At 41.0% G+C, this 25,589-nt stretch overlaps 1 protein-coding gene across 1 annotated transcript in view; it reads right to left on the reverse strand.

The window, feature by feature from the left end:
• The window catches only part of vil1 (villin 1), a 91,394-nt gene that overhangs the window by 21,505 nt on the left and 44,300 nt on the right, over positions 1-25,589 (reverse strand). The window contains exons 10-13 of the mRNA XM_067254896.1: positions 12,266-12,419; positions 11,948-12,048; positions 11,605-11,742; positions 11,285-11,443 (exon numbers count right to left, since the gene is read on the reverse strand). Coding sequence (XP_067110997.1) covers positions 11,285-11,443; positions 11,605-11,742; positions 11,948-12,048; positions 12,266-12,419 — 552 coding nt within the window. The remainder of the gene's footprint in view (positions 1-11,284; positions 11,444-11,604; positions 11,743-11,947; positions 12,049-12,265; positions 12,420-25,589) is intronic.

Genomic DNA, 25,589 nt, shown 5'->3' on the forward strand with positions numbered 1-25,589 from the left:
TATTTGTTCGTTTTTATTTCAAGTCTCCACCTTCGTTGTTTCAGTGAGTGCTGTTGGCCGTGTTGCATCTTTGCTCCTCAGCTTCACTTGTTGTAAACCAACCAATCAGCGCGCAGCTCATCTATATATTCATAAGCATACCATAAAAGGAAAAAACATAGCGTTTTTTCCCGGGAAAATGTCACTGGATGTATCAGGGGGCATGGAACAGCACCCGTGCCATTTTCAGCCTAACCAATGTTACATGCCCTATTCGGAGACCTTAAGGAACAGTGTGAAATACCCTAAACACCCAGTCAATCACCCCTTTAAAAGAAATTCCTGCATTACAATAATGCATCATGACAGTTTGCATGATTTTAAATGGTCATTTTACATTAGCATTTAATTATCGCGGCAAACAATTACACTGTACTGAACTGTAAGTTAAGTACAAAAAAGTTTAAATAACAAAACCTGTAATTATTACTTGTGAACGAATATCAGAATCAGAATGGGTTTTATTCATCATGAAAGTTTGCACAGACAAGGAATTTGCTTTGGCAGGAAGGTGCAAACATTAAACATATAGGAATCAAAAATGTAAATATGAGGACTAACTATACTACGGGTACATCACTAGCAATACTAAGTGGAATTAGAATTAAAATAAACTATACAATAAAATATAAGTTGCAGTAATTTACAATATAAAAATACAAAAAATACAAATGTAAAAAGATGTACCATTACAAATGTAATGGTACAAGATTGTGTTGTGCAGTGCAAAAAGCAGTGTGTTTTAAGGACATTGAGTCATGAAGTCAGTGTAAACCCTTGGCCTTGTTGAAGAGGCCAACAACGGAAGGGAAGAAACAGTTTTTGTGGCCTTGGTCCTGATGGACCACAGCCTTCTGCCGGAGGGGAGTGACTGAAACAGGGAGTGATCAGGGTGGGAGGAGTCGGCCACAATCTTCCTCACTCGCCTCAGGGTCCTCGAGGTGTGCAGGTCCTCGAGGGCAGGCAGATTGCAGCCGATCACCTTCTCAGCAGTGCGGATGATACGCTGCAGCCTGCTCTTGTCCTTGGCAGTGGCAGCAGCGTACCAGATGGTGATGGAGGAGGTGAGGATGGACTCAATGATGGCTGTGTAGAAGTGCACCATCATTGTCTTTGGCAGGTTGAATTTCTTCAGCTGCCATAGGAAGCGGAAGGACTCCACAGTGTTGACTGGGGAGTCACACAGGGTGATGGGGGTGAGTGGGGCTGTATTCTTCCTGAAGTCCTCAACCATCTCCACTGTCTTAACCCTTGTGCTGCCTTCGGGTCACATGACCCAAAGGTTCATAACGAACCATCGTTGTGTTTACCCAATTTTACAGAATACAAAAACAAATAAAAATTATTTTCTTTTAAACTTTGCAATGTGGGGGGTCTGAGACAGCCCACGATTAAAAGAAAATGCTTCACTTTGTTTTTGTATGCGGTAAAGTTGTCGCAATACGACGGTGGGTCACAATGACTTATGGGTCAGAATGACCCAAAGATAACACAAGGGTTAAGAGCATTGAGCTCTAGGTTGTTCTGGCTGCACCAGGTCACCAGGTTGGCCGCTTCCCACCTATAATCAAACTCGTCTCCACCAGAGATGAGCCCAATGAGGGTGGTGTCGTCCGCAAACTTCAGGAGTTTGACGGACGGATGACTATAGAGGTGCAGCTGTTGGTGTACAGGGAGAAGAGCAGAGGTGAAAGGACGCAGCCCTGGGGTGATCCAGTGCTGATGGACCGGGAGTCAGAGACTTGTGTTCCCAGCTTAACGCACTGCTTCCTGTCAGACAGGAAGTCTGTGATCCACCTGCAGGTGGAATCAGGCACGTTCAGCTGGGAGAGCTTGTCCTGAAGCAGGGCGGGGATGATGGTATTGAAGGCAGAGCTGAAGTCCACAAACAGGATCCTGGCATAGGATTCTGGGGAGTCCAGGTGCTGTAGGGTGAAGTGGAGGGCCATGTTAACTGCATCGTCCACAGACCTGTTGGCTCTGTAGGCAAACTGCAGGGGGTCCAGTAGAGGATCTGTGATGGATTTAAGGTGTGCCAGCACCAGGCGCTCAAAAGACTTCATTACCACAGAGGTCAGGGCAACTGTGGTCTGTAGTCATTAAGTCCTGTTGGCCTTGGCTTTTTGGGCACAGGGATGATGGTGGAGGACTTGAGACATGGCATGTCTCAAGAGAGGTGTTAAAGATGTAGCCGGAGACAGCTGGCCAGCCAGTTCTTGAGGGTGGCTGGAGAGACAGAGTCCGGCCCAGCTGCTTTGCGGGGGTTCTGTCTGAACAGTTTGTTCACTTCTCTCTCCTGAATGGAGAGAGTCGTCACTGTAGAGGGGGGAGGCCTCATGGGTGGGAAGGGGTAGTTCAAGACCAATGAACTACTTTGAAAGACCAATTGTCTTTCAAATCTGCAGTAGAACTCATTCAGGTCGTTGGCCAGGCAGGAGTCGTTAGTGGAGTGGGGGGCTCTGAGCTTGTAGTTGGTGATCTGCCTGAGCCCTCTCCAGACAGAAGCAGAGTCGTTTGCAGAGAATTGGTGTTCTAGTCTCTCCGAGTACAGTCTTTTAGCCTCTCTCACCGCCTTGCTAAACCTGTTCTTCAACTCCTTGAATCTGTCCTTGTCCCCACTCCTAAACGCGGCCTCTTTCTCTGACCTCAACCTTCTGAGTTTAGCTGTAAACCAGGGTTTGTCGTTGTTGTTGTAGAGTTAAGTGATTCTAACTTAACAAATAAACACACAGAGAGACGGGTGCTAAGCACCATGCCTTTATTTCCATAACCTTTTACAGCCCCTCCTCCTAGGCTATATCACATCCTGTCATATCAAAGCCTTTAACACTACAGTTGTAGCTCACTCTGGTGCGTGTTGGCATACAGCAGTCCTCACAGAAGCTGATATACGGATAGTTTTTTGTATAGTTTTGCGTCTAGGTTAACTTGTTTGAGGTGTGGATTCTAGCTACATTTCTGTTATTCTCTGCCCTCAGCGCGTTAGCAATCATAACTGCACCATCACCATGGCAACGACAGACACGCACCACTCAGGTGATTTGTATTAGCTGATTAGTGGAGTCACAAGACAGAGCTATTCAGTCAACTCGTCTCATTAAAAGACTACGAGCACTATAATTTCAGCTACTAAAACGAATATACTACTTCTACTACTTCTACAGTTTAACAGTTCAGCTTTCAGCTTCTCCCGCATTGTAGGCTATTTAAGCTCTTAGCTTTGTTAGATGATGCAGTTCAGCTTCCACACTGCCTCTTGAAATTCTACCATTTCTTTGATTGCTTCACAACGTTCAAACTTATTCTCCCGCATTGTATTTAAGCACTTAGCTTTGTTAGATGATGCAGTTTAGCTTCCACACTGCCTTTTTTGTGTGACTCACACATTTTTGAAATTCATTTCAGCTTTCAGCTTGCGGGTATTTTCTCATTTCTGTAGCCTATTTTCAGCAATTTAAAAACAAATAATTCATCTTTCAGCATTCCAACGCATTTTCTGGAGGAAATGCACTTTCTAGTTAGTGTGTTTGCTGCAAGCAAAAACAATATTGTTATTCTGCATACTTATTGTTGGAATGCTCCTTCAGCATTCCAAGTATTGTTCTTTGAATCTTTATTCAACTTATTATTTTTATTATTATTTATCTTCTATTTCTTCCGTGGCACCTTTCAGCGCCTTCAAATCTTCAGCTATTAAAACCATTCAGCTATCAAAAAATCCAGCAGTTTCAGGCCATGGGTGCTATTACTTTTCAGCTTTGTACCGCTTATGCTTGAATTAACATCAATCAATATTCATAATATGTTTAACATGGGTTTCCAATGGAGTTCTTTCAAATCCTCTCAAACTTCTTTAAACTTCTTCAACTTCCAAATCCTTCTTCTTCCTCAATCCTTCAGCTAGAGCCACCATTTGAACTTTAAAATGTTGACAAAACCCTAAACTATTTTTAAATAATTCAGCTTTTTGATATCTATTCAACTTTTTTCAATATCACTGATTATGTTTCATGACTTTTTCAAGCCGTTTCTGAGATTTACATGGGTGTTTACGTGAAACCCTAGAGTGCAGACTGAAACGCTTAGAGTGGAGGGCAGCTTCGGATTTGTCGTTGAAAAAATAGTTCTAGTTGTTGGAATGCTGAAGCAGCATTTTTAGTATTATTCTTTGAATCTTTATTCAAGCATCTTCTTCTTCTATTTCTTCCAAGACACCTTTCAGCGCCTTCAAATCTTCAGCTATTAAAACCGTTCAGCTATCAAAAAATTCAGCAGTTTCAGGCCATGAGTACCATGACTTTTCAGCTTTGTACCTCTTATGCTTGAATTAATATAAATCAATATTCATAATATTTTTAACACAGAAATATAAAGGACATCTCTGGTTTCGGCAGTCTTGGGTCTCGGAAAATATCCTTACTTTTTGGATTGGACGTATAGTTTTGCGTCTAGGTCAACTTGTTTGAGGTGTGGATGCTAGGTAAATGTTCGTTTTTCTCTCTGCCTAGCTCGTTAGCCATCACAGCTGCGCCATCACCGTGGCAACCAAACAAACACGCACCAGGAAAGCAAAAGGAACACGTTTTCGAAACTGCAGGTAGAGTCGTATTTCTGACTGCACAGACATATAAAGAATATCTCTGGTTTCGGCAGAGTCTTGGGTCTCGGAAAATATCCTTAGATTTTGGATTGGACGTACAGTTTTGCGTCTAGGTTATCTTGTTTGAGGTGTGGATTCTAGCTACATTTCTCTTATTCTCTGCCCTCAGCGCGTTAGCAATCATAGCTGCACCATCACCGTAACGACAGACACGCACCACTCACTCTCACACAGGTGATTGGTACGTTTACTTGACCATGAGAAACCCGATTACTAGCAATTGTCCGTTTATGCCAATAATACGATTACTCCGTTTACATGTGTAATTGGGTGTGCTCAAGCCTTCGGCGAGAGCACAACCTTTGTTCTCTCACATATATATTATTCTTTTTATTTCTTTTTGCCCCCCTAAAACTCAGTCAATATTTGGCCTACATAGACAACGTAGGTGTCAAAGGTTTCGTCTTGGTAGCGATTGAGTTGCTTCTATTGGAATTTACGTTCCGTTGCATGGTTTAAGCTTAAGTTAAGTTTTTGCGGCGAAAAGTGAAGCTAACGGTGGCTAATTTGCTAGCCACAGTCACTGACGTTACTAACGTCACTGCGTCACTAACGTCACGAAAACACGCGTGACTACCTTTGCCAGAACATTCGTTTAGCATCTGTTAACTTGGGGGATAGCTAGACTAACTATAGCTTTACTGCAAGGCAGCTGCAGAAACGCCACAAGAAAAGAGGCCAGGGTGATAACTATTTACTCATTTTACTTTGTGATATGACACACAATTGTGATGCGTAATGTACAATATAAGCTGATATTATTAAGGAAGTACATCTACTTTCGGAAACAGTAGTCTACTATTTCACTGAAGTATTAGCATCATGACATTAGCCTGTGTTGCCCGGGCAACACATACTACAGTGGTCTATGATGTAGCGTTATCTGTTTTCAATCGTTAAAATAAACATTCCTCACATATACATTTTCGTTGTAGGATTTAATCTGACATTAGAAAACGATTTGTTGGTGAAATTACCATTACCTGTGGTTTCAAACCAGTGTAGCTCACTGCAACGCTGTAGCTTACGCGAGACACACTACTGTACAAAAACATCTACACTAAACAGCTGTTTAGGAAGTCAAACGGCGACAGAACATGTTCGGTACTCCCCTTACTTAAATCAAAAGTCTATCTAACTACTAACCTGAACTTCATTGCCACAGCCTAAACGTTGTCAATCTGTTCATGAAAATAATTAATTTCAGCTTAAACCGTACAACGGAACGTTAAATCCAATTCAACCAACGCAATCGCTACCAAGACGAACACAGCAGTAGTCTAGTACTGTACCGTAGTAGTACAATTTACCGGGGCAGCTTCTCCACACAGGGCTCTATCGCATTTTGCGTTGTTACTGACAATGATCGCTACCACTGAGCTTTTTATGAATGAGCGATTTTCCACTAAATAAATGTCAAGCTTATTTACGTTTTGGGGGGCATATTTTCAGTTAGCAGATGGTACTGTTTGAATCGCGATTCCATCTTCTACTGCCGGGTAACGTCGTAGAATAATCTTCAAAGGGGGTTCTTTATTAATGAATGAATGCAATGAGTAGGCTAAATGCCTGAAAATATCCTGAGAATGGAAAAACTTAAAATGACGTCTAAGTCATAGAGATTAGGTCAATTTTTACACCGGTCTGCCCAATTTATTCGTTTTGTTTCAACGATGAGGCTGCCTCTTGCAGGGGAAATGAGAAGACATCTATTTCATTCTACACTTCACTCGTATTTTCAGTTGTAAATGAGCAGCAAAAAAAAAAAATGCTTTTAAATCTATGTCATCTTTATAAATAATAAGTATGCATTTTTATATAAAATATACAGAAATATCAGTTGTAAAAATGTCATTCAAAAACGGACCCCTGTGCAACCGACGCAAGCAAGCACACCCTACAATTTCCCCAGGAATTGTACCCTCTCTAGTTAGTTATGCGATAACTCAATAAGCGCGTCTACATGATTCTTTTTATTAATCGTTGTACGCTCCACGGACAAAACTTGCACCATTATCCTTCAGTAACAAAGTGTCGCCGTGTCTTCCTGTATCGGCCCTACTGCTGTATGTTTCATTCAATCAACACATTGAATCCTACTAAGAAAGCCGAGTAAACGCACTCAATGCACACATCTGCTACTACTATTACTATCCCAACTATAATTTCAGCTGTTAAGACTATAATATTCTTTTTATGACTAGCTAGCCTAGGCCTACTTCTTCTTCTGTTTACCAGTTCAGCTTTCAGCATTTCCTGCATTGTATTTCAGCTCTTAGCGTTGTTAGATGATGCAGTTCAGTTTCCACACTGCCTCTTTTGTGTGACTCACACATTTTTGACATTCATTTCAGCTTGCAGGTATTTTCTCATTTCTGTATTTTCTGCAATTTAAGAAAAATAATTTCATCTTTCAGCATTCCAACGCATTTTCAGCAGGAAATGCCTTTCTGATTAGTGTGTTTGCTGCAAGCAAAAACACTATTGTTATTCTGCATACTTATTATTATTTTTAATTTTCCTCCCACTTTTTTCCGTCGCCTACTCCTTTCACACCGTTAGTAAAGTTTTTAAGGTATTAAAGTTTAAAGTGCTAAAAAAAAATTATGGGTTTCAATGGTTCAGAATGTTCAAGTCAAATTCAATTGTAACGTTATGCACTGACAGAACTGTTTCTCACTGCATAAATTTTTGACACTGTTTAACACTTTCCTGCCTGAATATGCAGACTTTTTCAAATAATATACCTGAACTGTTTATACCATTTTGAAGACAAGATTTAGGGCTTTCTAATGATGTAAATATCTATATGATCATGTTAGGTAAATCATTCTTTATCAAGACGATTTCACGGAGCCATGCTGACAAAAGTCTTCTCCGTCTGCATTACTTTTTTAGAAAACCTCATTTGTAACCACTTTCACTACAACATAGAGGATAAGTTAGAGCGTATGGAATGTGCGTACTTTCGTCGTGAATTCAGAACAGCAGACAGATTTAAAATAGACTATTTTGTTTAAACGTTATGACCACTGAAGTGATGAGTGGGATAACGCAATTCCAAGCTAGCGCGATGGCTCTCCATAACTAAAAACGGTTCTACTGTTTCCACAATCGACCAAATTGGCCAAACAAGGTATGTACATTGAATTTAGGGTGTACATAATCTAGCTAGATTATTTTTCTTTAAGAAAGTTTCACAGAAATCTGCAAAAATCGAGGCTCAACACTGTCATATCCGACTGTCACGAACAGCCAAACCGGGGTCACGAAAGGTTTACTGCAGCTGGCGTTACTACGAACAAAAGCATCGTAACTGAAAAGTTGTTACTTTTAGTTGACGATATTGAACACAGACGTTAAGAAACTTGTCTTTACTCTAAATATATTCTCCGTTTTCAATTTGAAGCAGTAAATCTAACACAGTAGGAATTCTCCCACGACATCCGCTCGCTCTGCTTTGACAAATATGTTTTGTCAGTCCACCATACATTAGACAAGCTAATTTTCGAGCACTTTCAATTCAAGATACAGGCCATGTTAGAGTTGATATATATATACATAATTGTGTGGGCAATGTAGAACAGCAGACATATTTGAAATATGATCTTTTGTTTTAAAGTTATGGCCATTCTAGTGACGAGTGCTTACAACGCTAGCTACGACTGTCATCATACAGTACTGTAGCTGCCATAGAACGGCGAAACTAGCTACGTCTACCGTTCGTTACCTACAAACAAATGCTTCGTAACAGTATTTACCTTTTATCGGCGATATTGACAACAGAGGTTAAGGAACTTGTCTTTAATCAAAAGATGGTCTCCGTTTTCAATTTGAAGCAGTATCTAGCTTACTGTAGGAAATCTCCCATTGCATCCTCTCTCTAGCTTCTTCGGCTAAAGATGAACGACAATGACGATGCATGCATTATTCACGCCTACGGTGTTAATACAGTCTGTAAAAATACCACTTTGACACACTTGCAAGAAATGATCCGCTGGCTAGATGTAGCATGATCTTATTTACCACCCACAATAGTTCTGCTTTTTTTGCAGCAGCATTCTGAGTTAGAGTAGCTAGCTTTTCCAGTTGCACAACAAAGTCACATAATGTGACCAGATTGAATTTAAAAAACTCACCAGGGACAACGACAACATCGGCAACCCTGCACTATGGATTATTATTTTGATGTAATCTTTAAATTAAGTGTCTGAACAGGACTGGTTGTGCAGGCACACATGATTAGTTTCTCCTTCATCTTGAACCTAAAACCTAGATTCTAGGTTAGAAATGTTGACAATGACCAATAGTTGCTACGTTACAAGAAACAAGGAACCAATCCGATTGGCCAACGCTCTTCACTGTTCAAACTTTTTTCTGTTTCTACATCTTTCAATTATTAATACTTTTCAGAATGGGTTTTATTCGCCAAGAAACATCACACAGACAAGGAATTTACTGTGGCAGGAAGGTGCACACATTAAACATATAAGAATCTTAAATAAGAAGTGTACAAGTCTAACTAATACTAAGGGTTTAAACATGTAAAAGGTTTATAATGAAATAAAATATAAAATGTCTCTAACATAACGCTTTAACATTTATGAAATTAAATAAGATACCCTTTTCATCACTCTTTTTTCTCCTTTTTCAACCGTGAGAAAATATTGCAATGCATAACAATGACAGATATACTTTAACACTGTCTCACCATTTTGGTTTCAAAGCAACACTTTTTTTTCACCTTCATACTGCTGACATACTTTTGTCTGCTATGATATTGATAACTGTTATGCAATATACTCTTCATCACTATATTTGCTCATTTTTCTAACTTCAAACTTTTTTCTGTTTCTCAATCTTTCATTCTTTAATACTTTTAACTAGTCGTGGGCCGTTATCGGCGTTAACACGCTGGAGTTAATCTATTCTCAAAGTTGGGTTGGGAGCTGGGTCTATACTACGCAAGCTATGATGACTTTCACCTTGATATTTTAGCGTGGATGTATACCTAGCCGAATTGCACTGTAGGGGGCTAGAACGAGTCTTCGAACCTGTGTGTATGCCTTGTGTATGAAATGATCACATCAAACGTGACGTGCTAACATGGATGCAGCTATGAAACCGCCTGGTTTGCTTCAGGGAAAATGTATTTTTAAGAAGCTTCCCAATGGAAACCTCGACAAGACTAGGTTGTTTGCACCTTGTGCTATGCGGAATTAGTTTACTGTAGGAGTTCTTCCAGTCTCAAATACCACCTAAACGCAAAGCATCCCTTAGCTAAGGCGGAAGATGCCGGGCCAAGCACTGATGTAGCGCAGGGGAAGAGTCGTCGTCAAACTACTGTTTGAGTGCAACCGAGGCAAGCCCGTCAGCACAGCTCTATCAGCCAAGCTAACTAATCTAATAAACAGTTAATAAACACAATCGTATTGAACATAATTTATTTTCATCACCAATTATCATAGTAGAACAGCCTTCTCAAGCAGTTTGTGATGCATTTTGGAAACAGGAGATGAGCTCCTGTTCTAATGCGCCACCCGTTCTCAAAGACTTACTTTTAGTCATTATTTAGCACACATATTCTGAATGCCTTCGGTGGAATTCAAATGAGACATTTTAATCTAGATTAATGCCAAGATTACAGTGAGATTAATCTAGATTCAAAAAATTAATCTATGCCCACCACTACTTTTAACGATTAAAAATGATTTATTGAATGAATGAATTATGAAAGTCAATAAGATACTCTTTTCATCACTGTTTTTTCTACATTTTCAACAGTAAGAAAATATCGCAATGCAGAACAATGACAGATATACTTTTAACACTTTTTCTCACCATTTAGTTTTTAAAGCACATACCTCTTTAAAAAAAATTGTAAACCCTTCTTCACTATTCAAGCCATCAAAACAATCGTTTCAACTGCTTTCAGCAAACACACACATTTTCTTCAGGAAATGTACCTTTCTAGTTTATTTTTTAATTTTCCTCACACTTTTTTTGCTCGCCTACTCCTTTCACACCGTTTAAGCTAGAAACACAGTTCAAACTTCATTTGATAAAGTCTGAACTGCTCAAGTGTGCTATTACTTTTCTCATTGATAACTTTTAAAGTTTTTAAGGTATTAAAGTTTAAAGTGCTAAAAAGAAATGAATGGGTTTCAATGGTTCAGAATGTTCAAGTCAAATTCAATTGTAACGTCATGCACTGACAGAACTGTTTCTCATCGGGTCAATTTTTGACACTGTTTAACACTTTCCTGCCTGAATAAGCAGACTTTTTCAAATAATATACCTGAACTGTTTATACCATTTTGAAGACAAGATTTAGGGCTTTCTAATGATGTAAATATTTATATGATCATGTTAGGCAAATCATCCTTTATCAAGACGATTTCACAGAGCCATTCTGACAAAAACTTCTCAGTCTGCATTACTTTTTTAGAAAACCTCATTTTTAACCACTTTCAATATAAGATAGAGGATAAGTTAGAGCGTATGAAATGTGTGTACTTTTGTCGTGAATTCAGAACAGCAGACAGATTTAAGATAGACTATTTTGTTTAAAAGTGGGTGACTTACCTCATAGACCACCATCTTTCCTTTGAATATAGCCATGAGGTGAAGTGGCTCTTTGCTCATTGGTACGCGGACCTGGACTGGCTCTCCATGGTATTTCTGGTCCAGGGCCACAGCGTGAAAAGCACAGGCTGTGAGCTCTGCTGTGGTTGCATGGCGACCCTGCATTGATCACATCAACCGCATATGATCAGTTAAAAGTTCTTTCCAAGGCATGTTCAGGAACATTCTGTATTATTATGTAATTGAAGGGGCTACCCTTCATATTGTATAAACATTCAAATACACTAGAAGAAGGAACATAGCCATGATGGGATGCTGACCTGCCACATATACAGGATGTAATGGATCTTGCTGCTGACTTCATATTTGTAGAGTATGAGGTAGCAGTCCCCTCCATAGAAGTGACCCAACCACTTCCTCTCTACAGGTACCATCTCGTTGTCCTCTATCCTCCATACCTTATTAGAGAAAGAAAATCACATATTGAGAAGATGCAGCTGTTGTTAATGTTCTTCATTCCTAGATACAAAAATGTACATGCAACAGTATACCCCGAATCCACATAAAAACTAACTAGTTTCAACAAGGATTTTTGCCTTTTAACCTATGACATTGATATTCCAGATCTCAGGTTTTCAACAATGTTTGGTTGTTGTTTCTGACCTCAGCTTCGCCTGATCCATCATCCACCATTTTCTGCTGAGCTGCCAGGTCAGGCCTTGCATGCATAGATGTTGCATCAAACTTGACCTGCTCAACCTTAGCTGCATCATAAGAATAATTGAAAAAAATAGATAATTACTAATAAGCATTCAAAAAGGGTCAATAACATAATAATTGTACAGATACTTATATAAATATAACAGTTTTAATAATCTTATACCCAAAATAATAATATTTGAATTAGGGTTAGACCCACATTTGTAGGTTTATAGTGTTACTAGCTATTTTGACACATTCTTTTCTAAAATGTTTGCTTACCAATTTTTCCTGGGCTGTTGGTGGTTCCCATCCCTGTAATCTGTCCCTTCACCACCCACTTTTGAAACAACTGGCGAAAAACTGAAGATTCTGAACCATCATTCACTGTCTCCACGTAAGTTGAGGGAGGGTAGCACTTTGCCTTTTTGTATGCCTATAATACCAAGAATAGCAATCAGTGAGGACAATAAATAAATAAAAATACATAGGCTATACATTTCAGGGCTTTGTTGTAGTTCTTGATATAGTTTGAAACACTAGTAGCTTCCTGAACATTTACCACTGACTACTTTCTGCTATGTTTGACAATAATAATATAATTGTACCAAAGTACAGTAATGATAGAGTAAGATTATTCCCTTAATTATCTACAATGTTAGTGTAAAGGTATTGTTGTGGGAAACAAACTAATTTTCAAAGTATGCCTTAGATGTATGCCTCCTGGTGTTCTCAGAAGTATCAGACACTGTGTTCTCAAATTGATCATTAATGCCAGCACGTACATGTATGTCGACAAGCTTGGCTCTGTGAATCCATATTAATCTATGATAGTCACGAGGGTTCCAGCAGGAGCTTTCTGTCCGCATGACCATATATCCTGACTGTATGGAGACTATACTCGCGACCTTCCACATTGACACAGTATGAATTAAAGAGAAATGTTGACCACAGGTGTAATTCACAATAGTGAATCTATAGTGGCCAGGGTTTGAGATATATTCTGACTTTTGTAGGAGTGTTTATTACAGTCCTGTGACACCCCACATATATCAGATTTATTTAATGTTACTGTCAAACTTTAGGCTATTGGCTGGAACAGGTTAGCTGGAACTAGACAATAAGTAACACGGTATGGTAATCTCACGCCAAACTTTTGATAAAACTTGAGAGCCCTGCTACTACACTTCTGCGATTTAGTAAAAGATTAGGTCCTACATTTAGCTGGTTTCACGTATATACTTTTATTTAAATCTTCCACCATCTGTGTGTGTATAAGTTACATTAAAAAAATAATTGGGTGTGCTTGCCTTTGGCAAGAGCACAACCTATTGTTATCTCACATTTATTATTATTATTATTATTTTCCCACCGCTAAAAAAACTTGAATATTTGCACTACATAGACAATGTTGATATCAAAATGTTGGTCTTGGTCTCGATTGCGTTGCTTGTATTCCCACAAACGTTCCATTTGACGGTTATGGTTTAGTTTAAGTTTTGTGGAGAAAAGTGAAGCTAACGGTGGCTAACTACCTAGCCATGGTCAGAAACATCAGGACATCAGGACGTCACACGTCGCCATGAAGTCACACAACGCATGCGTTCATAACGAGACCTGTACAATCAAATTAATGATAACATCACCTCTAATTCTTTAGACATTTCAAGATATGTTGGTACATTTTATAGCAATATATCAAATATTCAATTTGGTGATTGTGATAGATGTGTTGAGTCAGTTAAATAATTTACACAAACTATATCTGAACACTTTAAAATGGAATGTGAACATCCCATTACTAAAGTGGAAATCTCAGAGGCTGTTAGTTCAATGAAAAAAGGAAAATCTACGGTTAATGATGGGCTTTCAGTCGAATTTTATTTGCATTTTTGGGAAACCATTAAAAATCCTCTATTTGATTTATTCAAAGACTGCACTTTAAAAAAGGAAATGTCCACGAGTATGAAGCAAGGTTTAATATAAACATCACTTATTGATAGAAAATTGGAGACCTATTACTCTTTTAAATATTGACTACAAAATTTTATCATTAATGTTTTCTAAAAGGTTAAAAAGAGGTCTTCATGAGATAATAAATGAAACACAAACAGGCTTTATGTCTAACCATCACATTAGCTTTAATATAAGACTTGTTCTCGACCTGTTGGACTATTCTGATAACATCAATACTGATGCACTGGTAGTATTTCTTGACTTTTATAAAGCATTTGATACGGTAGAACCCTTTTTTATTTTTTACTCAAAGCACTGCAGATTTTTTTATTTCGGACAACATTTTATATCTACAGTTGAAATGCTTTATAAAAATATTGACAGCTCGGTGATATTATATCCAAACACCACAAAAAGATTTCCTGTACTGAGATCGGTTCACCAGGGCTGTCCTATTTCACCATTCTTGGTGGTTGAATTATTGTCATTACATATTCGACATAATCCTATTATTAAAGGTTTGTCTATTTTTGGTAAGGAAATTAGATTAACTCAATTAGGGGATGCAGCTCTCTTTTTGAGTGACAAACATTAGATTGAATATGCTATAACCCTAATTGACCCATTTTCAGCTGCTTCGGGTTTAACACTTAACAAATCTAAATGTGAAATGTTATGTTTGTATCAGACTGAAGAGGAATTTCTTTTAATATACCTGTTAAGAAATGTGTAAAATAATTAGGTATTCATATCTGCAAGGACCACATGGAATTTATGGCTTCAAAGAGACATTTCTATTTTGGGAAGGATTCTTTTGACTAAAGCAGAAGGGATTTCAAGATTTGTCTACCCTGCCCTTTCTCTCAATGTCCATGATTCAACATGTAAAGACATAAATACCATGTTTACAAACTTTGTATGGAAAAACAGGCACCATCATCTAAAAAAAGCGGTGCTCTCTGGTTCTAAGGATGAAGGTGGATTTGAACTTCTGGGGCCTCATGTATAAAAGATTGCGCAGCTTTCATACCAGAAGATGGCGTACGGCCAAAACTTGAAAAGTACCTACGCAGGGCTTGCCATCCAACAATAAGTGACTTATCACAGTATTTATAGGCCCAAAGTAGGCTTATTCCGCACACTAGGACAACATCACACAATGGCGTATTTATTGCTGCTGCAAAATTCTGCAGATCGTGCCCTGAGGAGGCAACGCATCTTCCGTGACCATACCGATTTATTTGCAGAGTGACGAGTAGCCTACCTGTTGGGACGCTTTAGGCTACCAAGAGCAGTCCTCATGGATATTTGTAACAGTCAACTGTCTTCTAGGCTATGTTTTGAAATATGTTTTTTTTGCTTCTGAATTCAGATTAAAGTTAAACCATTTATCTTTCACTTCATCAGTTCTGCACCCTTCTCCAGATACAGCTAGGGCTGGCACCTTTAATACATAAAAATAAGGGACGGGTGGCGGGGGGGGGGTTACGGTGACCAGATTTGAGTTTGAGAAAAAGAGGACACTTCCTTCGTCGCGGGGGGGGGGGGGGGGGGGGGGCGGTCGACCAATGACAGTTCTCTCTACAGTCAGAGCTCGCGCAGGAAGGTGGAACATAAGGGAGATACCCTTTCCAAAACTTGTAAGGGCGTAATAACTAGTTTGTGAAAGACCCAGAGAAACACAAATATCCGACGAGGCAAAATTCCGGACGATTTTGTAATCCCTGCCGAACTCATTTTTTAGGTCTCAAAAAGAGGACATGTCCGGGTAAAAGAGGACGTCTGGTCACCCTAGTTTAGGGGGCAGTGGCAGTGGTGGTAAATCACAACTTAAAACATGTTTTCATAAAAATACTAAGATTGATACATGGACATTGTAAAAATATATCTTCTATTGAAATCAGTGTGAATAGATGCATCTCTTTATCTCAACTCAAGTGGTCATAGCTGAATACACAGCTATGACGATAATAACCATAGGCCAACAAAGGCCTAACTTAATTTTTGAAATTTCTCTGTGTGCACACGGCCCTGCCATCTCATGCCCTTTTATGGGAATTAACGGGGCGTTTACCTATGCTAAATAGGAGCAAACTTTCAATTTACGAAATATTGGTATTCATCATTCTAAGACCACACCTGCGAACAATTCTGCTGTTTAGGAACACGTCATGAATCACACGTAGATTTTTCTTAGGAACTTTCTTAAGAACAAATTTAAGAAATAACTTAGGAAGATATTGGTGAATGAGGCCCATTGTAACCTCTTAAAGGGGTAATTGACTGTTTTTTGGGGGTATTTCACACTGTTCCTTAAGGTCTCCGAATAGGGTATGTAAAATTGGTGGGGCTGAAAATAGCCCGGGTGCTGTTCTATGCTCCCTGATACATCCTCTGAAATTTTCCCGGGAAAAACGCTAGGTTTTCTCCTTTTATGGTATGCTCATGAATATATAGACCAATTATCACCCTACGTCACACGACTGTCAAGCATGCTCAACTGCGCATGTCGGATGCAAAAGACATGAAATAAACTTCTCCCGGGTATTTACATTTAGTCATTTAGCAGACGCTCTTATCCAGAGCGACTTACAGTAAGTACAGGGGGGACATTCCCCCCGAGGCAAGTAGGGTGAAGTGCCTTGCCCAAGGACACAACGTCATTTGGCACGGCCGGGAATCGAACTAGCAACCTTCGGATTACTAGCCCGACTCCCTCATGGCTGAGCGGGTATAATACACTTGGAGTGTCGGCTGAGATGGGTATAATACACTTGGAGTGTCGATCAGGTCATCATATATCTCTGGCCACTGGATTTCAGGGCTTGACATTAACTTTTTGAGGCACTTGTCCTTAGGACAAGTACATTTACGTTTAATTTGTCCATGCACAAAAGTCACTTGACCCCGATACCTTTAAATAGCCTGACCATGTGATCGGGCAAAACTAGCCTGGCTAACGGAGGTCACTTTCTAAGGCAAATGACAAATGAAACAGGCTCGGTTAAAGAAATCCGAGATTCTGGCTATCTTCAGCAGGTTCGTATCTACAAAAGGCAGTCCTCCCTGACGTTTTTAGTGTAGAATGGAGTGAATGGGCAAAACTTGGCTTGGGCAAAACTAGCCTGGCTAACGGAGGTCGCTTTCTCAGGCAAATGATGAATGAAACAGACTTGGTTAAAGAAATCCGAGATGCTGGCTATCTTCAGTAGGCTTGTATCTACAAAAGGCAGGCCTCCCTGACGTTTATAGTGTAGAATGGAGTGAAATACAACATTGTGCACACTGCCAGTGAGCGACCCGAGTCTGACTGAGGCTAACAATGTCAAAACAGGGTCATTCAGATTGCCAGTTTTACACAAATCACAAAAATAATCGGACCAGCTGGCTAAAAGCAGAATTCCCATATCTCTTGAAAGCTGCCCTGCTCAACTTTTTAGGTGTAGAATTGACTGTAAAACTGTAAAATTATGAACTTTGTGACATGACGTGAAGGCATGGCTGCCGCCTAAGACTATGCGGTCTACCGGGCGACATTCTCACTCAAATTTCAAGACTTTCGTAACCCAAATCAAAATTCTGATGTGACAGATCAATGGGGAATCGCTTTCTCTCTTAAAGGCTGTCCTCCTCTACCTTTTTGGTCTTTTTAAATTGAACTATTTGTACAATCCGTGCACTTCTCTAGCCATTATAAAGGCTATCCTTTCCCGTTTTTCTGCAACCACATTGCGCGCGCATCCCGAATGTTTACAAACAAATAATTGGTCTATAGATGAGCTGCGCGCTGAGCAAAGACGCAACACGGCCAACAGCACTCACTGAAACAAGAAGGTGGAGACTTGAAATAAAAACGTACAAATAAATCTATTGTGTCTACACAACACTGTTTTCAACAGATTGACTAGATATCATTTGAAATGATAACGTTAGTTGTTTCCACGTCCGTTGTCGAAGCAAACTGGGCCCCGTTCGTCGTAAGGGTTGAAGCTAAGTTAATCAATTGTCCCTTTAGCCCGTTAACATTAGCGAGATGAGTGAGAACAGCAAATATCGGTTTGTCAACGGCTGATCCGCATCCAAATCATGTGGTTAATTTCAATCAGGCTAAACTTATCAGGGAAATTGCACTTGCACGTCCTACTTCAAAAGGCAGGAAAGGTCGATCACCAAAACCGTGATTTTCTAACGGTATAATGGCAGAAAAGACGAAAGAGAGAGCGGTGATAGGCTATTCTCGCCATCCGAGCAAACTATTATAATGAGTCTCTACGAAGTCAATAAGCATATTATCATGGCTAAGTCAAACACCGCCACCGCTGCCAGAACAAGACAAGCAGCTTGTCAAAAAATTGCCGATAAGCTAAATGCGAAAGTTTTGGGGAAATTTATAGACTCATCTTAAGTGCCTCATTACCCCCAATCAATCAGATCACATTTAAAGAAATGTGCCTGCTGGCAGTAGGCTTAATGGAAATTAATAATCGAATGAGATCTTGCTAGCGAAAACAATGATCTCAACTCTTTCAGAATAAGTAGGCTAGATAAAAACAAGGACAAAGAGTATCTAATTGATACGAATTCATAGACACTTATGAGGATATGTAGGCTACTGCGCTTATATCATGTACTATATATGTGTATATGTATGTAGGCCTATGTGTAAATCCCTTTTTGATTTCATTGACTGGGACATGGCCAGGGAATATGATGAATTGATTCATCAGCTGGTTAAGCGCCAAGTACACTTTTCTTACAGCAACGCATGCTGCGGCTTTGCCAATGTTTTCTGCATCGCCTATACTGTATAAAAATGTAGCCTATACCTGACGCAAAAAACCTCAAGGCTATGCAGAGTCTGAAGCACAGTTAAAGTTTCAAGTATCTTTATTGTCAATTTCTTCACATGTCAAGACATAAAAAGGAATCGATATGACGTTTCCCACTCTCCCACAGTGAAACATATAAAAAGCACAGGCACAACAGATAAGACATTTCCTAAAACATAGCGTTACATATTCACATACAGCAGCATAAGCTCATAATAAAGCATAAAGCTTGCTGCGGCGTGTGATATTTGCAATGTACGGCCCGAGAAGGTCTTGCAAATAAATGAGTCCTTGTCGGCTGAATCGATATCGCTCAAACAAGAACTCATCCGTGTGAAACAAAGGATCTTGGCAATCGCGAATAACTCTATTGGTATGGAAAGCTAATCGAACTTAAATATAGCTCCTTGGTCAACTGGGTCTCTCAAAAAGGGAGCTGCCATGTTATTTTCCGAGGGTGTGGCAAGCTTATCCAGCTACACTTACGTTAGCCTGCTCTGGAGCAGGTTAGTGCTAATTGATATGTTACTATGGTGATTTATCGAAAGTTGCTTCCACGAACCAAAAAGAGGGGCGTTTTTTATCTTAGCCTGAAAATTAACTCGCTAAACCGCTTAGCGAGCTACGACGAATACCCCCCTGGATTGACAGCTTAGCAACCAAACTATATTGTGATTCAACTCAGCTTCAGTTAGCAAGATAAAAAATAACCTGACAAATATTTGGATAAACATGCACCTTGAATTGTAGATTTACATGTAGCCTACGGGTTATTTATTCGAATGAAACACAGTCAGGAACATGAAATAACGCGTTAGCCCCATTGCCAATAATCAAAATCATCACACATTCTATCTATGCTCTTGTGTTAGCAAGCTAAACTGGTGTAACAGAGTTGAAATTAACTTTATTTAGATTAAGTGAATTCTAACAAAAGATGTTCCAAATGTTATACTGCATTCACTAAAGGCAGATATATGCTTCTCCGTTTTCCAAAAAACGGACACATGGAAACACCCTCCTCTACGGGGAACGTCCTCTCCGAGAGCCCTGGAGAGCTCGACGTGCACCTCCTGAATTTTCTAACTATCCGTCGTAATTTCGGATAGTTACGGACACCCCCTTGGCTGTGATTGGTCAGTATTAAGAACCTCTTGCGTCAGGGGCGGGGTTGCCATGATAAACAGGACGAACAGAATCCTTTGACCGCCATTGCTGTAAGTTTTTACAATTCATATTCCAGCTAAACAGTACATGTAAATCAGTATCTGAATTAAATGTGACGAGAAATGTGCGTATTTTATTGATGAAACAGCTAATTTGTAAATTTGCTCCGACTTCTCGATAACCTAGGTAAATAAACACTCCACGACGACTTACAAAAAAACGTTGCGCCACCTACTCTTCTGGCGGTGAATTGTTTTCAGCACCCACAGCCTACGGAGAACCATAAACGAAGTCTATCCGTCCGTATCCGTGCGTATCCGTGCGCCCGCCCATTCGTAAACGGAGACGCAGAAGCATATTTCGGCCTTAAGGCCAAATTATACTTCTCCGACTCCGTTACGGACAGAGTCGGACGGATTGGTTGAATTTATAGTACTCCGAAGGCTGTGGGTGCTGAAAACACTTCACTGCCAGAAGAGTAGGTGGCGCTGCACTGCGATGCTAGCTAGGTGATCGAAAAGTCGGAGAACATTTTCAAATTAGCCGTTTCATCAATAAAATAACCCTATTTTCAGCAACTACATTGCCCATTTCTTGTCAGAATCAGAATGGGATTTATTCGCCATGAAAGTTTGCACAGACAAGGAATTTGCTTTGGCAGGAAGGTGCATACAATAAACATATACCTAAAATTTAAATATGTGGACTATCTATACTAAGGGTACATAAACTAGCAGTACTAAGTGGGATTAGAATAGAATTAAATATACAATAAAATAAAATATAAGTTGCCGTAAATTACAATATAAAAATACAAAAATACAAATATTACAAAAATACAAATGTACAAGATACCATTATTGTAATGCAGTGCAAAAAGCAGTGTGTTTTAAGAAAGAAGTCATTAGAGTCAGTGTGGTCCCTTGGCCTTGTTGAAGAGGCCAACAGCGGAAGGGAAGAAACTGTTTTTGTGGCGTGAGGTATTGGTCCTGATGGACCGCAGCCTTCTGCCGGAGGGGAGTGACTGAAACAGGGAGTGTCCAGGGTGGGAGGAGTGGGCCACAATCTTCCTCGCTCGCCTCAGGGTCCTCGAGGTGTGCAGGTCCTCGAGGGTAGGCAGATTGCAGCCAATCACCTTCTCAGCAGTGCGGATGATATGCTGCAGTCTGCTCTTGTCCTTGGCAGTGGCAGCAGCGTACCAGACGGTGATGGAGGAGGTGAGGATGGACTCAATGATGGCTGAGTAGAAGTGCACCATCATTGTCTTTGGCAGGTTGAACTTCTTCAGCTGCCGAAGGAAGTACATCCTCTGTTGTGCTTTCTTGATGAGGGAGCTGATGTTCAGTTCCCACTTGAGGTCCTGGGAGAGGATAGTGCCCAGGAAGCGGAAGGACTCCACAGTGTTGACTGGGGAGTCACACAGGGTGATGGGGGTGAGTGGGGCTGTGTTCCTCCTGAAGTCCACAACCATCTCCACTGTCTTAAGAGCATTGAGCTCTAAGTTGTTCTGGCTGCACCAGGTCACCAGGTTGGCCGCTTCCCACCTATAATCAGACTCGTCTCCACCAGAGATGAGCCCAATAAGGGTGGTGTCGTCCGCAAACTTCAGGAGTTTGACGGACGGATGACTGGAGGTGCAACTGTTGGTGTACAGGGAGAAGAGCAGAGGAGAAAGGACGCAGCCCTGAGGTGATCCGGTGCTGATGGACCGGGAGTCAGAGACTTGTGTTCCCAGCTTAACGCACTGCTTCCTGTCAGACAGGAAGTCTGTGATCCACCTGCAGGTGGAATCAGGCACATTCAGCTGGGAGAGCTTGTCCTGAAGCAGGGCGGGGATGATGGTATTGAAGGCAGAGCTGAAGTCCACAAACAGGATCCTGGCATAGGATGCTGGGGAGTCCAGGTGCTGTAGGGTGAAGTGGAGGGCCATGTTAACTGCATCGTCCACAGACCTGTTGGCTCTGTAGGCAAACTGCAGGGGGTCCAGTAGAGGGTCAGTGATGGATTTAAGGTGTGCCAGCACCAGGCTCTCGAAAGACTTCATTACCACAGAGGTCAGGGCGACGGGTCTGTAGTCATTATGTCCTGTTGGCCTTGGCTTTTTGGGCACAGGGATGATGGTGGAGGACTTGAGACAGGCTGGCACATGGCATGTCTCAAGGGAGGTGTTAAAGATGTAGGTAAACACCGGAGACAGCTGGTCAGCGCAGTGCTTGAGGGTGGCTGGAGAGACAGAGTCCGGCCCAGCAGCTTTGCGGGGATTCTGCCTCTTGAAAAGTCTGTTAACTTCACCCTCCTGAATGGAGAGAGTCGTCACTGTAGAGGGGGGGAGGTGGGAGGCCTCCTGGGTGGGAAGGGGTAGTTCAGGACTGTCCAATTGTCTTTCAAATCTGCAGTAGAACTCATTCAGGTCGTTGGCCAGGCGGGAGTCGTTAGTGGAGTGGGGGGCTCTGGGCTTGTAGTTGGTAATTTGCCTGAGCCCTCTCCAGACAGAAGCAGAGTCGTTTGCAGAGAATTGGTGTTTTAGTCTCTCTGAGTACAGTCGTTTAGCCTCCCTCACCGCCTTGCTAAACCTGTTCTTCGACTCCTTGAAACTGTCTTTGTCCCCACTCCTAAACGCGGCCTCTTTCTCTGACCTCAACCTTCTAAATTTAGCTGTAAACCAGGGTTTGTCGTTGTTGTAGCTTACCCTGGTGCGTGTTGGTATACAACAGTCCTCATAGAAGCTGATGTATGATGTCACAGCCTCTGTGAGCTCATCCAGACTATTGGTAGCAGTCGTGAACATGTCCCAGTCAGTGCAGTCCAAGCACGCCCGCAGATCCTCCATAGCTTCACTGGTCCACTGTTTTGATGTCCTCACAGCAGGCTTACAGCGCTTTAGCTTCTGCCTGTATGCAGGAATCAGGTGGACCATGGCGTGGTCAGAGTGACCCAGTGCTGCTCGGGGGACCGCATGGTATGCACTGCTGATTGTAGAGTAGCAGTGATCCAAGGTGTTTCCTTCTCTGGTAGGGCATTTGATGAATTGTCTATATTTTGGGAGTTCTTGAGTGAGATTGCCTTTGTTAAAGTCGCCTAGCACAATAACCAAGGAATCCGGATTTTCATGCTCCACACTCAGTATCTGGCTGGCGAGCACACGTTGAGCCTCGTTGACGCTAGCCTGCGGAGGCATGTAGACGCCAACCAGAATGAATGATGCAAACTCTCGTGGCGAGTAAAAAGATCTACAGTTAATAAAAAATGGTTCCAGATCAGGAGAACAGTGCTGCAGAATCACGGTCACATCTTCACACCAGCCACTGTTAATTTAAAAACAAATACCACCGCCTTTCGTTTTGCCAGAGAGCACAGGGTCACGATCCGCTCTCAGCAGTTTGAAACCTGCTAGCTGTAGCGCAGAGTCTGGGATCAGTTCACTCAGCCATGTCTCCGTAAAGCACAAAACGGAAGATGAATGAAAGTCTGTTTTTCCACAACAGTAGCTGAAGTTCATCCAGTTTGTTGCTCAGTGAACGCACGTTGCGGAGAAATATCCCCGGTAACGCTGTGCGTGCCCCACGCCGACGGAGTCGCACCAGAGCACCGGCTCGTTTGCCTCTCCTACGGCGCTTCGCTGCTAGGACAAAGCCGAGGGTGGCTTTGACTATAATTCCCACTAATTCTGCCGCTGGAAGCAGAAAAGTGGGAAATAAATCCACAGGAGTTGTAGTCTTGATGTTTAGAAGTACTTCTCTAGTTAGAGAACCCCGGAAATCTTGGCAGAACACTGAATTAACAGACAAAACAAGACAAAAAAGAGCGCACCTAACGATCGAGGCAGCCATCATCGGCGCCATCTTGGACGATCGGATGTCACATTTTAATTCAGATGCTGATTTACATGTAGTGTTTAGCTGAAATATGAATTGTAAACTTACAGCAATGGCGGTCAAAGGATTCTGTTCCGTCTTGTTGGTGCCCTTGATGCAAGCGGTTCTTAATACGGACCAATCACAGCCAAGGGGTATCCGTAAAATGATGGACGGACGGACGGATAGTCATGAAAATCAGGAGGTGCACGTAGAGCTCTCCGAGGGGCTTGGAGAGGGCACGGAGAGGGCGTTCCTTGACGGAGAGGGTGTTCCCTGTCTCCGTAAAAACGCAGAAGTATAAATTGGCCTTTAATCCACAACGTGTATGCGTTTACATACTTCGTGGATCCTGATTGGTGTCGCCGCCGCAGACGCAACGCATTGATTGGAGGATCACAGACAGGGGTTACAGCACAGATGAAAGGATTCAGACTACAGCGTATGTTCAACAATATGAAATATGAAGTTTTTGGTGTTTTAAAATTACACCAAATTTATTTAGGATTATTCCAATGGCAGAATACGATGCGCAGGATGTTCGTAAATGCACAAACGCAATTTAGAGGTGAATAAACGCTATTTCCCAATTTCGGGAGGTGCGTAAACGGCGTTTACGTGCGTTTAGCCCCCACTACATCCCTGCTCTCTAGTGAATGAATGCAATATGAGTAGGCTAAATGCCTGAAAATATCACGAGAAGGGAAAAACGTTTTCCCTTCTCGTGATAGACGTTTAGAGAGATTAGGTCAATTTTGAGATTAGGTCAATTTTTACACCGGTCTGCCAAATGTATTCGTTTTGATTCAGCTATGAGGCTGCCTCTTGCAGGGGAAATGAGAAGACATCTATTTCATTCTACACTTCACTCGTATTTTGAGTTGTAAATGAGCAGCAAAAAAAAGATGCTTTTAAATCTATGTAATCTTTATAAATAATAAGTATGCATTTTTAAATAAAATATACAGAAATATCAGTTGTAAAAATGTCATTAAAAAACGGACCCCTGTGCAACCGACCCAAGAAAGCACACCCTACAATTTCCCCAGAAATTGTACCCTCTCTAGTTTAATTAGTTTGTTGTCCAGCCCTTCAAACTTTCATCAAAATGTAATTTATTGGTTAAAGAATGTTAAACATGTTGTGGGTTAGACAGTTGGTCTATATAGTAGCCCGAAATGATCAACATTTTATAGTCGGTCGACAAGATTGCGTTGTTGTCACCATTCAAAGGTAAAAGGGACACAAGGACATCATAAACATTCAATGGTGTAATTAGATCCAGTTATACTGGTAAAACATGTAACGTTCTTCATTTATTGTAAGGACACGGTCCAAGTATTGCAAAAATGAGAGCAATGTGTTATTTGGAAATTCTAGGCTATAGGCTTACTTGATGATTAGCCTAATTTAACCAATTTCGGAATGACAAGACAGGCAGTGTAGCCTATAATAGGCAATGGATAATATCATACTGGCTGAGTGTGTATTTTGGTTTTTATTTAGGCTATTACTGCAACATTGGGACTCCAGTTTCAAGGGTGGATGGTGGGTTACGCAAGGGCAGAAGCGCATATAAAACTAAAGTTGCATTTGATAAATCAAGTAGGCGACCCATCTACTACAACTGGCTGACAGATCATTTAGAATAGCCTACGTTTTGTTCCCTTTACATCTACGGACTAAATAGAATAAGGCTAATCTTGGGTATTGTATTGTGCAAAGGATTTCTTTTTTTTTGGTGGTAAACCATGAATGCATATTTCCGACTGTTTGAATATCCCATCCCTCCCTTCTAAT

Source organism: Osmerus mordax, chromosome 2 (genome assembly GCF_038355195.1).
Source record: "Osmerus mordax isolate fOsmMor3 chromosome 2, fOsmMor3.pri, whole genome shotgun sequence".
Taxonomy (NCBI): domain Eukaryota; kingdom Metazoa; phylum Chordata; class Actinopteri; order Osmeriformes; family Osmeridae; genus Osmerus; species Osmerus mordax.